General features: G+C 55.6%; 1 protein-coding gene across 4 annotated transcripts; it reads left to right on the forward strand.

The window, feature by feature from the left end:
• Nucleotides 1–752: 752 nt before the first annotated feature.
• Nucleotides 753–16,115, forward strand: SLC16A5 (solute carrier family 16 member 5). Of its 4 annotated transcripts, none has more exons than XM_055320746.1 (6): nucleotides 753–841; nucleotides 1,937–2,132; nucleotides 4,936–5,171; nucleotides 7,841–7,984; nucleotides 12,223–13,032; nucleotides 14,580–16,115. In XM_055320746.1, exons 3-6 carry the CDS (start codon nucleotides 4,973–4,975, stop codon nucleotides 14,828–14,830), a joined length of 1,404 nt encoding a protein of 467 aa, XP_055176721.1. In that variant the 5' UTR covers nucleotides 753–841; nucleotides 1,937–2,132; nucleotides 4,936–4,972; the 3' UTR covers nucleotides 14,831–16,115. The 4 variants fall into 4 exon arrangements, with proteins under 4 accessions (XP_055176721.1, XP_055176738.1, XP_055176745.1 ...); XM_055320763.1 differs by lacking the exon at nucleotides 753–841 and adding an exon at nucleotides 854–877; XM_055320770.1 differs by lacking the exon at nucleotides 753–841 and adding an exon at nucleotides 1,272–1,306.
• Nucleotides 16,116–17,224: the final 1,109 nt, after the last annotated feature.

The raw sequence follows: 17,224 nt of genomic DNA on the forward strand, positions 1-17,224 counted from the left end.
GGTCATGATCCCAAGGTCCTAGGATCGAGTCCCCTTGGGGCTCCCCAAAGGGAGCCTGCTTCTCCCTCTGCCTCTGTCTGCCTCTCTCTCTGTGTCTCTAATGAATAAATAAATAAAATCTTTTAAAACATAAAATAAAATAAAAATGGGACGTGGCTCAGCGGTTGAGCGCCTGCCTTTGGCCCAGGGCGTGATCCTGGATTCCTGGGATCGAGTCCCACATCGGGCTCCCTGCATGGAGCCTGCTTCTCCCTCTGCCTGTGTGTCTCTGCCTCTCTCTCTGTGTCTATGAATAAATAAATAAAATCTTTAAAAAAAAATAAAAATAAAGTTGACGAAGAACGGCTCCTCCACCCCGGGCTCCTACCCGACACCCCCGCTGAGAGGTGGAGCCCCTTAAATCACACGCTTTCTCCATCCCACTCCTGGGAGCCCTAACGCTCTCAGGGAGCCGGAAATAGCCTGCGGGCTATGCAAATCACATGCAATAATCACATGCTAATCACATGCTAATCACATGCACACGTTCCCGCGGAGCCGGCGTCCGGAGCCCCGCCGGCGGGACCACTCGGAGCCCGCGGGCAGGCTGGGACGAGGGGCGCAGGCCCTGGCCACGCTCCGCCCCCCGCCCCCTCCCGCCCCGAAGCCGGGCCTCCCTCCCCGCCGGCCGGCGACCCGGAGGTGGGCCCGCCCCCCGGCGCCCTGCGGCCCGCCCCCCGAGGGCGCGGCTCCTGGCCGCGGGACCGCCGGCGTCCTGCCTCCTCCATCCCTCGCGGGCCGGGCCGCAGGAAGCCGCGCTCGGCGGGAGCGGAGCCGCCCCACCGCCGGGCCGCGCGAGCCGGTGAGCGGGCGCCCCGGGCCTCCCATTGTCCGTCAGGTGACCTCCCGCTGGGGTCCCCGTTAGCGCCGTCGCAGACCCGCCTCTCCGTGGGCCTCCCGGGCGGTTTCCCGCCTGTGACCGGCTCCGGCTTGAGGGTCCGGGAGAGCCTCGTCCCATCTCCGAGCTGCCCCCGCCTGCGATGGCTGAGGCCCCGCACGCCGGAGGGGGGTTCTCCGAGCCACCCCCACACTCCTGGCCCGGGGGGTGGGGTGGGTGGGGCGTGGGAGCAGCATGGGCACCACGCAAGGCCTGGCCTGAAATCCCGCGGGCGCCGCCTGGGCGTCCCATAAGCCCCACCCAGGGGAAATCCGTCCTGGGGAGGGTGGGAAAGCAGAATGGCCCAGGAGGGCAGGGACAGGGACGGGGCCAGGACGGGAAGAGGTCACCAAGGCTCTGTTGCCTATCCCATCCCCCTTCCAGGCTGAGGTCAGCCGGCTCCTGCGGGAATGTGGGGGCACGTCTAGGGACAGAAAGGAGGAGGGTGACTTGTCCCAGCTCGCGGAGGTCCGGAACGCCCTGTTCCTACCTCAGCCCCTGCCAAGTGTAGGGGTTTGAGGGCTTGTCAGTCCCAAGCCCAAGCAGGTTCTGGCGGTTCTCTTACCACTGCCACCTGGTGTCCTGGGCCCTGCCTGGCACGGGGTCTGGGAAGGGCAGGGGTCTCTGGGCCCTGCTCTGGAGCCTGTGGTGCCGCCTTTGCCTCTCACAGGAGGAGAGGGAGCATCCCTTCCACTCAAGACACCCAAACCTTGCATGAGAGCATTGGCTCCCTCCCTTGACCATGCCTGCAAGCTTAGAGGGGCAGAGAAGGGATTCTGAGGGTCTGGTGAGGGCTCTGTCATCAGATGGGAAGCTCTAAAAGCAAGCCAAGGGATGTGTGCAATGTTTGGAGGACAAGAAATGCCATTTGAACTTGTGCCCTGCCCACAAATCTAGCTTCCTGACACTTGGACATGAAGATAGTCTCAACTCTGGGCAGGGGGTCCCTGAGGGCTGAGGTGGGCAGTCCCTGGAAGTGAGAGTGAAGTGTCTCCAGCTGCATTTCCTTTCTTGTTCCAGCCACATACCAGGCTGCGATCATGATTCATGGTGTCCAGTACAAAGGAGAGACCACGTCCCTTCTGGGGTGGAATTGGAACCAGAGCCCCCAGCCGCATCTCCTCTCTGCTCTGCTTGAGTCTTCTGGAATGGACCTGCCTGCCAGGAAGCCAGGTCACCCTTGGTCCTGGTCGTGCCTGCCCCCTGGGGAACACAGGTGGGTCACATTAATATTATCTTCTGCGTTCACCCAAGGGCTGGTGCGTGGGTGTGAAGAGGTCCCCTCTCATAGTGTGTGTGTGGGGGAAGAGGGGCAACAATGATAGACAAGAGAATGATCCACTCCAATGTGGTGTGATAAGTACAATTAAAGGGAGATATAGAGGAAGGGGGCCTAGTCCAGCCAGGGGTGGAGGTCCGGGGAGCTTCCCAGGACTGCTGTCAGGGCTGAATCTTGAAGGACCAACAGGATTCTCTCTGGCTAGGATTTTGGAACCTCAGCAGCCTCGTTCACAAGGAGGGACCCCTTGTTGGAGGAGGGGGCTGGAGGATCAACCAACAAAACTGTTGTGACTAGGAGTCGCTGGAGGTCTGGGAGGGGACACTCCCTCATGGAAGGCAGATTCTGCAGGGGAATGCCGAGGGGGAGGCCAGGGGACCATAGACCCGGGAGGCAGGGCTCCCAGTGTGCAAAGAGAGAGCAGAGGTGCTTAGGGTTCCCTGGGCTCTGACTGTCCCAGGAGGCCTGGGGGAAGGAGAAGCTGGGAAAAGTCAGGCCCATTGAAAGATTCAGACTGAAAGTGGGTGCAGAGTGAAGGTTGGAATCCTGGACAAAGTCCCCAAAGGGCTGCCCGGAAAAGTGGCTGCTGAGAAGGGCACTATAGAGGCCTCTCTGGGGTAGGGGGTGGGGCGGGCCTCTCTCTATAAGGGCACAACAGCATGAATGAGAAGGGACCAGAGCTGGGGAGTGGGGGGGGGGGACTGGACTGGGGTCTAGGCCCCATCCTGTGTCCCCTCTGTCATCCACCTCCTCCCTGCCACCTCTAGGTCGGCGACTTTGTTGCTCTGAAGGGAAACCGGTAGGGTTCTAGGGCTTGAAAGTGACAGGGGTAGGTCAGGAGGATGTGAAGGTGGTGGAGGAAGGCTGGTGGCCCTTCTGGGAGGAGGAAGGGAAAGTTGGAAGACCGAGGGGTGAGCTATGGAGAGGCTATGCAGGGGACATTCAGGCCATCAGAGAGGGGATCGGGTTGCACTGGTGGCCTTTTCATTTGTTACGGCAACAGAAATCCTGGAAGAGGACTGTATCTGAAGTTTGCCTGAGCCTGAGACTGGGCCAGGATTGGGGCTGAGGGAACTCTGGGGCCAGTATCACTTACAGGAGCCAGGATGGCAGGACGACGCACCTGCAGCATGCACTCACACACACGCTCACGCAGTACTCTGCAAGACTGGCCTGAATGGGCCACTCACCTTGGACAGGGCTCCTGGGGGTCCTCTGGAGTGGGAGGAGGCTTGGTGCCCAGAGGAGAGATTGGAGCGTCTTTGGAAGGAGGCCTTTAGGGTGGATTCCACTGAGGTGCTGTTTTAAAGCCCTTGGGCCTGGTGGGGAGGAAGGTGTGGAGCACAGGGCGGGGCAGAAAGATGGGGTTGCATATTTCCGATAGTTTCCTGAGTTTCCTTGGTTTCTCCCAGGACCTGGGGCTAAAAGGAAGAAGGCTGTGGGAACCGTAGCTCAAGGGATCCGTTGCCTTCACTGAGGTGAAGGTTGCCAGCACCCCAGCCCTGAGTGTGGGTGAGGGCCGAGGGCCCTGGGGGATCAGGGGACTGCAAAAGGGCCCTGCGGTTGGGGAGTGAGCCTTGGGGCTTTGAGGCCTGGTTATGGCAACTTGTGTGATGCAGGAGCAGTCTGGATGGTGGCGAGAAGCTGAGAGAGGCCTGAGCTGAAGGTGGGGGGTATGCAAGAGCATCTGTGTGGTGTGTGACCCTGCGTGCGTGTGTCTGCATAGTGTGTGACCGTGTGTGTGTCTGTATGTCTGTGTATCATGTGTCTGTGTACATTTGTCTCTGGGCTTGGGTCCATGTAGGTGTGTCTGTGCATGTGTGTGTGTGTCTCTCTGGATATGTCTGTGCATGTCTGCATGAGTGACTTTGCGTGTCTCTAGACTTTTCTGTGTGTGTGTGTGTGTGTGCATCTGCCTATAAGGCTCTGTGTGTCTCAGTCTATGCAGTGTGTGTTTGTGCGTGTGTCTTTGTCAGCGTATATCTTGGTATATGCCCATGTGTGACTGTGTGTGTATCTGCATGTATATGTGCATGTTTGGGGGACAGGAGGGTGGTGCTCAGAGAAGCCTTGACAGGTGGTGGGTCATTACTGAGCATCGCTGTAGAGCTTGACTCTGCCACAAGCTCCCTGTGGAAGGGGTGATTTCAGAGGACCTTTGGATGAGACCCATGTCTTTTCCTGAAAGCTGCTTGTTTGGTGCCCTTGGAAAGCTATTCCGTGTACACTCCTTGGCGACGCCCAGCACCAGCTTACTCACCTAGCCGTCTCAACGGCACCAATAGGGGACCCTGCTGTCAAGGCGGCGTTGCGAAAGTCTGTGTTTGTGTGCAGGGAGCCTGCTTGTGAATGTTTGAAAATGCATCTGTGCGTGTCTGCGGGGACATTGGGACTACGCTGGCTCTAGAGGTCTGTTCCACCCTATCAGCAGTTATTGAGTGTTGCTGTGTGTGGGAGGGGGCCCCCAAGGCTGGGCCGGGAAGTGCCACCTGCTGACCACTAAATCATGTAAGTCTAGAAAGAGTTCCACCCACCTGCCTTGTCCCACTGATGGCTCACCTGCTTGCCCCTCCTGCCAGGCTGGCTCTGGGAAGTGGGTGAAAGGAAATGCCAAGGCCAACGTGTTTGCCTCTGGCCACCTCCCAGGAGGTGCTGGGGCAAGAGGAAGGGATGGTTTCAGCCACCCAGGGAAAGTGGCAGGTGAACTGGGGTTGGCAGCTCCATTTTGTCCCCTCCACAGGTGGCCCAGGCAGTGGTAGCGGCATTTGTGGCAGAGGATGCCCCGGGTCCCGGAGCGTGCAGAGGGCTGCTGGGCCTGGGTGGTGCTCCTGGCCTCCCTGGTGACCCAGGGTCTCACTCTGGGCTTCCCCACATGCACTGGCATCTTCTTCACTGAACTGCAGCATGAGTTCCAGGCCAGCAACAGTGAGACCTCGTGGTTCCCCTCCATCCTGACAGCCATGCTCCATGCTGGGGGTGAGCAGCCTGGGGAAGGGCTGAGGGAGGGTAGAGAAAGAACCTGGCTGAGGGAAGAAGCCACAACCTCCCTGGCCTTCTGGATCTCTCTCTCTCTGAGGCCACTGGCTTTGTCTCATGGGGTGAATTCCTAAGATGTCACCTGATTTCAGCAGGGCCAGACCCCTGGCTGGAATCCTGCAGGGCTGGGCTGTACTGAGCTGGGCTGGGCTGGGCTGGGGACAGTTGGAGAAAGGGTATGGAGGCACCTTAGATACAAAGCCAGTCCTCTCCGTGGCTGGTGGCCACAGGAGGATACATGAAGACTGTAGGAGTGCCAGGGAGTGAGCACAGACTTGAGGAAGAGCTGCTTGGGTGACCTCTCTGAACCTCAGTTTCTTCTTCTGCAATATGGAGGTAACATCCAACACCCTACCCACCCCCTACATGGGATCATAGGGAGGATCCCATGAGTCGTGAACAAGCAGTATTTGGAGAACCCCGTTAGGAGCTTCCAGATGGGACAGGGGGCTTGAGGAAGACACGAGGGGCAAGATGGGGGCAGGGCAAGAGTCCTATCTCTCACCAGGAAGCAGAAGGGTTGTTGCAAGGGCTGGAGAGGTGAAAAGAAGGCAGCTCCCCACCTGATTTCTTGATTGGCTCTTCCAGAAATATGTCCCCCCTCACCCTGACTCCAGTGAAGGGGGAAGGCCAGGTCTGTCTAGGAGGCTCCCTGAAATGGCCTTGGGCTCAGGGGCCTGCCCCTGGTTCCTGAGAGCTCTTTAGGGAGACTCCATAGACAGCAACCTGCTGGTGGTGGTCGGGGGGTGGTGCTGGTCACCTGGAGGTAGATCACACGCCCCACAGGGCTCTCCCCATGCACATGTTTCCTTACCTGTGTTTCCTTACCTCGGCTGAGCCCAGCTCCCTACCTCCCTCCTGCCACTCCCTCCACCTGGCACAAGCAGCCTGGTTGTTATTCCAGGTCCTTCCCTCCAATTGGGAGAGAGGTCAGACTGGGCTAGATGGCCTCGTTGAGATGACCCCTGCACCTGCCACCCCGGGGCATGGTTTTGGGGCCTTGGGAGAGGCCGGGACTGGCCCAGACCACATGACCTTTTCACTTGCAGGGTTGGGGCAGAAGTAATATCTCTGGCGGTTCCTTGCGTGCAGCCAGAGAGGGGTCTGCGCCAGAGCCCAGGAAGCAGGCATGCAGTGGAGATCCTAACTCCGTAGATTCACCAGCCCCTCGCAGGCATGCCAACACCTCAGTCGGCCTGGGATTCCTGTCTGGAATACACCTCTTTAGGCCATGCTCATTCAGAGTATCAGAGAAATTTTAAACTCGAAATTATGCATGATCCCAAGCACCCCTTACACCCCCCTACATCTTAGAAATGAAGGAACCAAGCAAGCACAAAGTACAAAGCCTGTTCATGGTTGCAGAGAGAGTTCAGGGCAGAAGCAGCGCCTGGCAGAGGAAATGCCCTGCCTCCCAGTGCCCTCAGCTATCTAAGGTAGGCTAGCGCAGATCCCAGCCCCCACCCCTGACGCCACGACTTGGGGCTTTCCCCAGTGTCACCTCTCCAAAGTCAGGTTAAAGTTTAGGGTGGGGACGATGGAAGACACGTGGGGCAGTGGTCACATTCACTGCAAAGTCTTGCCTCTCCCTCTCCCTTTGCTTGGTTATCTCTGAGTATGAGCTGCTTATTTCCTGTCACTCCCCTACTTGTATTGGCTCACACCCACACATCCTCTCTCTGTGGCGCACACACACACACACTCTTTCTCTCTCTCTCTTTCCCTGTCCCTTTCGCTGCACTCTGGGAAAGTAACTCTGTAGAAATTCCATTATGTGTACTTGGGGGCAGGGCATCTGGTGATTGGGACCTTGCAAGGTGTTGAGAAGCAGCCAGCCGGGACTGGCTCATTTCTGCTCTGGGTCTGGGCTGGTGAGAAAGCAGCTCAAGGTGGGGGAGGGGTGGAGGAGAACAGGCCTTTCTCCACCAGAAGCCAAACATCTGGGTGCAATGTTGGCTGGAAGTGATGGAGAAAGGGAGAAAGCACCCCACCCAATTTTCTCCTGAGCACTCCAGAGGCCAATGCAGGGGGGTGCAGAGTGGCTCAGGGCCCCAGGCTGCCCACCCTGGACGGGTTGGAGGGTAGCAGGAGGGCTGTGGCCAGACCTCTTGAGAATGGGAAGCAGGCAGGGGCTGTAGCTGCTCATTATGGTTTTGATGCCCTGGGACCCTCACCTGCTAAGACAGACCACCCCCACCCCCACCATCACCCCCAGCAAGAGGCATCTATGCAAGTCATAAGCCAATCCTATTTTACCTGGATGGAATCAGCTTCAGGTCAGTGTAGGGAAGGGCCTCAGTCTTTTGCTCTGGGGATCCCTGTTGGGGTGAAATTGAACACTTGCAGGAATTCTCCTCTTCTCCTCATAGCTGGTCAGATGTCATCCAGGGTGACCTCTTGTAGGGGAGGCACAGAGAGGGACTGGGTTTGCCCCAACCCATAGCCAGCCTGTGGCCAGGTGGCAATCAAAATCTAGGCCTATAGGCCCCAGGGCTGTGCCTTTCAAGCCACCTAGATAGTTCTTGCTGGAACCCCCTCCCAGACTCACTCTCTCCCTTCCTCCAGCCCTCCTCATTCAGTTGCCACCTGCTGGCTGTCTCCCCCCACAGGACCCCTATGCAGCATCCTGGTGGGACGCTTTGGCTGCAGAGTGACGGTGATGCTGGGAGGTGCGCTGGCCAGCCTGGGCATGGTGGCCAGCTCCTTCTGCCGCACCCTTAGCCAGCTCTACCTCACAGCAGGATTCATCACAGGTGACCGTCTTCCCATTTCGAGAATTTCTGGGTGCCTACTAAAAAGTGTTAGACATAAGTGTAGGCAGGATGCCTAATCTGGGGCTGCTTATAGTCAGGTGAGGGAGAGGGATAGTGAATACATAAATGAGAAAGATTGTTTCTGATTGTGACAAGCACATGAGAAGACAGGACCTCTGATGTGATGGGGTACTGGCTGGGGGTAGGGATGGGCAGAAAATAAGCAAAGAGGTAAAATATCTAGGACACCCCATGCAGAAGATAAAGCAAAGGTGGAGGAGGCTGCTACTTCCAACGGGGCAGCCAGGGAAGGCCTTGCAGAGAAGGTGACATTTGGGCAGAAAGCTAATGGAGGTGAGGGAGTCTGCTGCTAGGGTCTCAGGGAAAGAGCATTGCAGGCAGCAGGAACAGCAAGTGCAAAGGCCCAGAAGGGCCCAGGGGGCAGAGGGATAGAGGCTGGGGAATGGATGGGGAATAGTGCCTGAAAGGCTTCGTAGTGAGATAGGATCTGAGGAATATGGGCAGAGGGGTGAGTGATGTCATTCAACCACTATTTATAAAACATTACTCTTAGCCACTGGATTGAACATATATGCCCTGGGGGCAGTGGTTAAGTTAGAGCAGGAGACCAGGGAAGGGCATGGTCATAAGCCAGGCAGGAGGTAGATGTCGCTTCAGCTACAGTGGTATGATAGAGGTGCTGAGGAGCAGTCAGGTTTCAGGACTGTGTGTGGGGTACAGAGAGAAAGAGGCAAAGATGGCCCAAGGTTCCAGGAGCCAAGAAGGGTGACACCAAGATTTTTGCCCCAAACCACTGGAAGGATGGAGAAGCCTTTAATTACAACGGGGAGCCTAGAGGAAAAACACATTTGTGGGTGGTTGGGAAGCTCAGGTGTGGAAACATCCAGTCTGACGTTCAGGCACAGGCCGTGGGCTACAGAGGGCAGCTGTGGATCATGACATGGCTGGCATTCTGATGTATATATTTTTAAAGATTTTATTTACTTATTCATGAAAAACACAGAGAGAGAGGCAGAGACACAGGCAGAGGCAGAAGCAGGCTCCATGCAGAGAGCCTGACGTGGGACTCGATCCCAGGTCTCCAGGATCACGCCCTGGGCTGAAGGTGGTGCTAAACCGCTGAGCCACCCGGGCTGCCCAGCATTCTGCTATTGAGAGGAGGTATCATCCCTGCTGTCCCTGAGGGGACAAGGGTGGGTGGCTGAGGAGGTCTGAGGACCAGGCCCCGAGGTAGGTGTCCAGCAGTCCAGGTGGGAAGAAGAGACACAGGCAGGGGGAGACCCAGGAGAGTGGGGTTTCTTGAGAAAGTGAGCATAGAAAGTACAGTGGGAGGAGGGAGTGAGAGCCCCGTCAGGCTGCTGGTGGATCAGATGGAGGGGGACCAGCCTCGACCTTTGGATTTGGCAGCATAGAGGTTGCTGACTGTGATAGGAGAGATTCTGGATCCAAGGTGAGGGCAAAAGTCTGATTGAAACTGGTTTAAGAGCAAAGAGGGTGAAAGGAATTGGAGACACTGGAGACAGTGTTTCCAGAAAATTGTTATGAAGAAGGAGAGCAGAGAAACGGGCTGGTACCCAGAAGAGGCCATGGGGTCAAGAGAGGGGGTTTTGGGGGTATTTTTTTTCTTTTTTAAACTTTTATTAACTTCAAAAAATGTAATGAGCACCATTCTAGGCAGTAGGGTAAACCTCCCCTGCTGACAATCTGACAGACTGAGTCAAACACAACGTTCAAGGGGTGCCTGGCTGGCTCAGTCGGTAGAGCGTGTGACTCTTGATCTCACGGTCATGAATTCAAGCCCCACGTGGGGCAAAGAGCCTCCTTAAAACAAACACACAACCCCTCCCCACATTCAGTTAGGAGCTGGTAACAAGAGACCCACAAGAAATATGAAACACTGAAGGGAACATTGTAAACATGTGAGCTTAGAAAGCAGGTACGTCTTCCTATGAACTTGGGGGAAACATCAAGACTCAAGGCATAAGGCCAAACTCCTTATGATGGTCAGGGTGAGGAGGGTCAGGGCTAACTGCCTGTGGACCACGATGGCATTGCCCTTCCCTCCACTGCTACGTCCTCTCACCCTTGCCTATGGCTCTCCAAGCCTCTGATGCGTCTCCCACCTGTTCTGCAGGATGGAACCCCCTATCGAGGCAGATGACATTCACCAGCTTCCAAAGGGGAGGGCCAAGGGCTCTCCATCATTAGCAACTTGCTCCCTTTCATGCTTTCCTGCATTTTCCCGTTGGCATCTTCCATGCTGAGATTTTGTACTCCTTGTTCTTCTTTGGATGCCATTGCTCCTGGGCCTACCCCTGTAGTCTCCTCCTCCTCCCGAGGGAGAATGAGCTACAGCAACACTTCCACCTACACACCTGCTCCTCCTCTCCCTCCTACTCTTCTGGCCGCCCCTGGCCTGCAGGCTCTCAGGGCCACCAGGAACAGATACTGAGAAGGTGGCGGGAGCCATGACAGGGTCTCTGTTTTTTTTATTTTTTAAAGATTTTATTTATTTATTTAGGAGAGAAAGCCAGAGACAGAGCAAGAACAGTGGGGGAGATGCAGAGGGAGAGGGAGAAGCAGAAACCCCACTGAGCAGGGAGCCCCACATGAAGCTCTCTCCCAGGACCCCAGCATCATGACCTGAGCCAAAGGCAGACACTTAACCAACTGAGCCACCCAGGCACCGCCCCCCCTTGTTTTTTATTTTCCCCATAAAGATTTATTTATTAATGAGAGGCACCGAAGAGAGACATAGGCAGAGGGAGAAGCAGGTTTCCTGTGGGGAGCCTGATGTGGGACTCGATCCCAGGACCCTGGGATCAAGAATTGAGCCGAAGGCAGACACTTAACTGACTGTGCCACCCAGGCACTCCCCTTGTTTTTTTTTTTTTTTTTTTAAGATTTTATTTATTTATTCATGAGAGACACAAAGAGAAAGAGGCAGAGGGAGAAGCAGGCTCCATGGAGAGAGCCTGATGTGGGACTCAATCCTGGGTCTCCAGGATCATGCTCTGGGCTGAAGGCAGCGCTTAACCACTGAGCCACTGGGGCTGCCCCCCTTGTTTTGTTTTTAATGGGAGAAATAATATGAAGGAGAATGTTCTGGGAAAGAGGAGAAAGTGGATGGTGGAGGAGAAAGAAATTGCTGGAGGATATGCCTTTGAGTAGACAAGATATAGGGCATAAGTAGGTTGGCCTTGGCTGGCAGCACAGACCAATGTCACAGACGGAAGGCAGGTGGTCAGCTGGGAGTGAGGAGGGGGGAGGGGTGGAGAAGCATAGAGAAGGGCTGATGGTCATCCAGGAGGGCGGGGGAGTAAACTGATGGTGGTGTCACACAGGTGACCCAAGGGCCCGCCTGAGGCTTGTGGTCATGGTGTGGCTGAGCAGGGCAGGCATGGAGTGGGTGGGGATGTGGCATCTGAGCTTAGCCAGAAGAGAAAAGTCTAGGGGAAGCATATTCTGCGTAGTGGGAACAGCAACTGTAGATGTCCCGCAGTGGCGGGGGGGGGGGGCGCAGTTTGGTGTCCAGAGGAAGAGAAAGAAGCTGATGTAGCTCAGTCATAGTAAGTGACAGGGAAAATGGCCTGAGATGACACCCAAGAGATGACCAGGGGCCAAACAGTGTAGAGCCTTCTAGGGCATAGTAAACACTGTGGCATTTTTTCTAGGTGTAATGGGAAGTCTTTGGAAGGTGTTAAGCAGGAAAGACACTTACCCCAATTTAGGTTTTTATTTTGCTTTATTTATTTATTTTTTAAATATTTTATTTATTTATTTGAAAGAGCAAGCACGAGGTGGGGGGGTGGGGGAGGGGCAGAGGGACAAGGAGAGGGAGAAACAGACTCCCTACAGGAGCAGGGAGCCCGACACACACAGGGCTCCATCCCAGGACCCTGAGATCATGACCTGAGCCAAAGGCAGATGCTTAACTGACTGAACCACCCAGGCACCCCCCAATTCAGGTTTTTAAAGATCACCCCGGTGCTGTGCCAGAGGGAACAGGTGTGTCCCTGGCAGCCTCAGGAAGACAGATTTGATGCTTCTAAGGAGGTAACAATGCAGGCTGTTTCCATCTTAAATCCTTGGGATCTGGAAGGGGGTGGTCTGAGCTAGAACAGAAGGGGGCAGACATGGAACATGATCCTGCGACCCCTCTCTGGGTATGGGTGGGAGGCTCAGAACACCCTTGAGCTGGGCTCCTCTCTCCCCAGGCCTGGGCATGTGCTTCAGCTTCCAGTCGAGCATCACCGTGCTAGGCTTCTACTTCTCCCGCCATCGGGCACTGGCCAATGCACTGGCTTCAGTGGGCGTCTCCCTGGGCATCACGCTCTGGCCACTGCTCTCCCGCTACCTCCTGGAGGACCTGGGCTGGAGGGGCACCTTCCTTGTCTTCGGTGGAGTTTTTCTCCACTGCTGCGTCTGTGGGGCCATCCTGAGGCCTGTGGCCACCAGTATGGCCCCTGAGACCATAGAAGGCCCCCCTCCTCCTTCCAAGACACCTGCACCGGGCTGCCTGGCAGCATGTGGTCAGGCCATCCAGCGCCATCTGGCCTTTGACATCTTGCGGCACAACGCAGGCTACCGAGTGTTCACGCTGGGTGTTATGTGGATGATCCTCGGCTTCCCGCTGCCACATGTCTTCCTGGTGCCATACGCCATGCGGAATGGGGTGGATGAACACAAGGCAGCCCTGCTCATCTCCATCATCGGCTTCAGCAATATCTTCCTGCGGCCGATGGCTGGGCTGGTGGCAGGCCGGCGGGACTTTGCTGGCCACCGGAAGTACCTGTTCAGCCTGGCAGCCCTGCTCAATGGCCTCACCAACCTGGTGTGCGCAGTGTCGGCCGACTTCCGGGTGTTGGTGGGCTACTGCCTGGTGTACAGCGTGTCTATGAGTGGCATCGGTGCCCTCCTCTTCCAGGTCCTCATGGACATTGTTCCCATGGATCGGTTCTCTAGCGCCCTGGGCCTCTTCACCATCCTGGAGAGCATCTCCATCCTCATCTCCCCGCCACTGGCTGGTGAGGCCCCAGGAGGGAGGGCGGCCAGGTGTATGCGGCTGTGGCCTGGGTGGGCAGGATATGGAGATAGGGCAAAGGGGAACAGTCAACAGATTTGGGTGCCATCCAGCCTCTCCAGGGGTAGAGACTTGGAATCTGATTTTCCCAAGCACCCTAGGGGATTGGCTGCAGCCTGCTCCCCAGCAGGCACCTAGGGTACAGTTAAAAATAAGGATTCTTTTAAAAGATTTTATTTATTTATTCTTTCCTGAGAGACAGAGAGAAGCAGAGACACAGACAGAGGGAGAAGCAGGGACTCAATCCCGGGACCTGGGATCACACCCTGAGCCGAAGGCAGAGGCTCAACCGCTGAGCCACCCAGGGATCCCCAAAATAAGGATTTTTGTTTTGTTTTTTTTTTTTATTATTATTTATGATAGTCACACAGAGAGAGAGAGAGAGAGGCAGAGACACAGGCAGAGGGAGAAGCAGGCTCCATGCACTGGGAGCCTGACGTGGGATTCAATCCCGGGTCTCCAGGATCACACCCTGGGCCAAAGGCAGGCGCCAAACTGCTGCGCCACCCAGGGATCCCGAGGATTTTTGTATCAGACTTGCCTGAGTTCTTCGTCTTCCTTCCTCTCAGTACCTCTGCTTTATCAGTAAAGTGGGGACCATAGTAGAATCTACCTTGGAGGCTTGTTGTGAGGATCATAGTTACCTGGCACGTAGCAGAAAGCTACATACATGTCTGCTGTTATTAACATCCTGGCTGTCCCACTTCCTGCCTGTGGAACCTGGGTAGGTAATTTTTCTTCTCTGAGCCACAGTGTCGTCGGCAAAATGCAGACAAGAACACCTGCCTGTGCCAGTCCCTGGCTGAATACAGAGGCCTAGTCCCCACCTCTCAGTGCTGATCTGATGGGAGAGTCAGGAATTAAAGCAGAGACACATTTGTGCTCAGTGTAATGATTTGTGCCAGGAGGGAAACAAACAGATGTGGGACCAGAGACCCCATGAGCAGACTTGCCAGACAGGCAAGAGCACAACATTCAAAGTAACAGGTAGGGTGTGTGAAGCCCTTGATGCTAGACAGTATCCAGTGCACGGCAGCCAGCAGTTAGTACAGTACAACCATGACAATGGGGACGCTTCCCAAGTGTGTCATTGGAAGTCCCCGTTTCCAGGGGAGTTCGTCAAGCCAACAAGTGGAGAGAGCTCCCTAGGAGGAGGTATGGGAGGGCCCATGTGTGGCTGAGCAAATATCCCAGACTACTGGCCCTAGTGTGCTAGGCTTCCTGCCACCAAGGGTAAGGGAGACTTGCCCTGAGGTGCTCTTCTGGATCAAGAGCTCTTCCTGCCCCCTGGAGAACAGGCTTAGTGTTTTCTTTCTCCTTTCATGCAACAAATCTCATATTGAGTGCCTCTTAGGTGCCAGCCACAGTGACCAGTGCTAGGAAAACAGCAGAGCCCAAAGGAAAATCCCTGCTCCGGCAGAGAACGCAAGTTAGTGGGAGGGAGGTCTGGGAGCCCCAGGACAATGGCCTAACTTGCTCTCTGTCCCCCAGGGCTCCTGCTGGACACCACCAACAACAACTTTAGCTATGTTTTCTACATGTCAAGCTTCTTCCTCATATCAGCTGCCCTCTTCATGGGTGGCAGCTTCTGTGCCCTGCAGAAGAAAGAGAGGCAAAGCAAGCAGGCCGAGGCGGAAGGAGTCATCACGGAGGCTGCCTCAGAGCAGGGCCTCACGGTAGAGGACTCACGTGGGTCCAGGAAGCAGCTGTATACCGAGATCATGTATGTGACCAGTGTCTGAGCCCTGAGGTCAGTGAGGGACCACTGCCTCAGTCCAGGAGTGTGATGTCCAGCTGCCAGGGGCCAGGGTGAGGGACTGGCCCAGGAAGCCTGAACCACAAAGCCGTCCAGGCTCTGCACACTGGAACTCAGCCAGGAGCTGGGACCTTAGAGGCTGGTCTCCAAAGACTCAGGGTTCTTCCCAACCAGCAGAATCCAGGAGCGGGTCCTCCTGACTTTTTCTTTTGGGTACCAGAGTACCTGGAGCCCAGAAAAGTGAGTCTATACCCTACACACAGCCGGCTCACCTCAGCTGGCTGCCCAGTACTGCTGCTGCAACTCAATACACTGGACCCTCCAGTCTAGCCTGGATGTCTCTGATGGAATCTCTTTGTCCTTCTCTGGCCTCCAGACAGTTCCAAAGAACTCACCCCTCCTCCAGGGCCCTCCACTCCCTCTCTGCTAAAGGGCCCAGCCCTCGCCCTTAGGGCTGCCCCCAGCATAGGTTGCTGGGCCTCCTGCTGACTGGAACCTTGGGAAGAAGAACCTCATGAAAGGTTGAGTTGTGATCCCCAGTGGGCCAGGCTGAGGGGTTGGCTTGGACACAGGATACAGACAGATGAAAGGTTGGGCAGAGAGGACCCATCCTGGCGTCTGAGCAAAGAACTAGTGGGGAGGAGCCCTTGGCTTGGGTCCTAGAATCAGTGAAGTCTGAGGGGTCCCCTGCACTCAGCATGAGTGCTGGGAGGCCGGGAGACCTGTGAGCAGGGGAGGGGAAGGATTGCTAGGCAGGGCCCGAGGCCTCTGGGAAAATGGAGCTGCTTTTGTAACAGAAGCCTCTTACTCCCTGGCCTGCCCTCCACTCCCTACTGTGTCAGAGGTGTCCTCCCTGGGGTAAGTACCTGGCTGGGCCAGCTGCCAGCCCACCTCTGCTCCCCGTTGGCCTGTGCCTGTGGCGTGGAGGTCAGTGCCCCCCCCCCACATACACTTTTTGCTGGAACTGTTTTCTGAGGTCATCACTTGGGGGCTGGCTGTCAGGCCAAGCTCGTTCCAGTGGGATACCGACAAAGGCTTCGGAAAAACAGTTTGTTTGAATTACATACAAAAACCTTCCTGGAGTAGGTTATAAACCCCGTGAACTAATGAAGCTGGAAAACAGGCCTTGAGTAAGTGCCTACCCTCCCCCTTCCATTCTCCCTGCTCAGCGGGGGCTGTTCCGACCCAAGGCCTTGTTTGTTGATTCAGGCTCAACCAGGCTCCAACAAGAAAGCCTTATCAGGAAAATAAATTTTATTTTCATGACCTAACTCCAGCCTTCCTTCTCCTGAGCCTAGCTGGCATGAGTAAGTAAGCATCCTTGGGGAAGTACTGTCTTCCCCAGGACCCTGCCACGAGTGCCCCCTTATGGCCAAAGAGAGTAGTGCATAAGCAGAGGACTGAGGTAGCATAGACGTGAGTTCATGATTGGCTCTGCCACAATTTGCCATGTGGCTTTGGGCAATTGTTCACCACCTCTGGGAGGATCTGGAGACAATAGAGTCTCTTCTTGCTTGAAAATTCTGATCCTGAAGACCCCCATTTGCTTCCTGCTCCTCACCCAGGCCTGTGCTTGGCCACCATCCACAGCCTGTACATTGAAAGGGGAATGCTTGGATGCGTTTTTTTTTTTTTTTTGTAAAGATTTTATTGATTTATTCATGAGAGATACAGAGAGAGAGAGGCAGAGACACAGGCAGAGGGAGAAGCAGGCCCCATGCAGGGAGCCAGACGCGGGACTCAATCCGGGTCTCCAGGATCAGGCCCTGGGCAGAAGGCAGGTGCTAAACTGCTGAGCCACCCAGGGATCCCCTGCTTGGATGCATTTTTAACCAGGTCCTGTCTCCTCCATCTTGACTGAGTGGTAAAGGAAAGAGGGGACTGGTGGGAAGGTGGACACTTTGGGCACTAATAGCTACCAGGCTTTGAAATGTGCAACTCCTATTAGGCCCACTTCCTGAAAACAGATTTCTTTTAAGGAAAATTCCACACAGGGATCCCTGACCTCATCTGCCCCCAGCCAAGAGTGGCAGTTAACCTCTGGGCAGATTTCCTTCAACGAGTATTACTGAGCATCTACTGGACACCTGGTGGTACCCTCATCACAAAACCAAGGGCTGAGAAATATTCCCCAAGGGGAAAGGCCCCTGAGCCTTTCAGAAGGGATACATGAGGGTGGATGGGATAGCCTGGGAGGGAGAGAGGATCTGAAGCAGACAAGCCCTGGTCCACCTTGGGATGAGATGTACTTCCTCTGGTTGTATCAGCTATTTACAGAAGCTGAAGGGCCTGATGAAGGGGTCTGGGGCCACTGTCCTACGTGAAGCTGTCAGGGTACTGAAGCACCCCGATTATAGTCATAACTCCTGTTCCAAGGGGT

This window comes from Nyctereutes procyonoides, unplaced genomic scaffold (genome assembly GCF_905146905.1).
Source record: "Nyctereutes procyonoides isolate TBG_1078 unplaced genomic scaffold, NYPRO_anot_genome, whole genome shotgun sequence".
NCBI classification, from domain to species: Eukaryota; Metazoa; Chordata; class Mammalia; order Carnivora; family Canidae; genus Nyctereutes; species Nyctereutes procyonoides.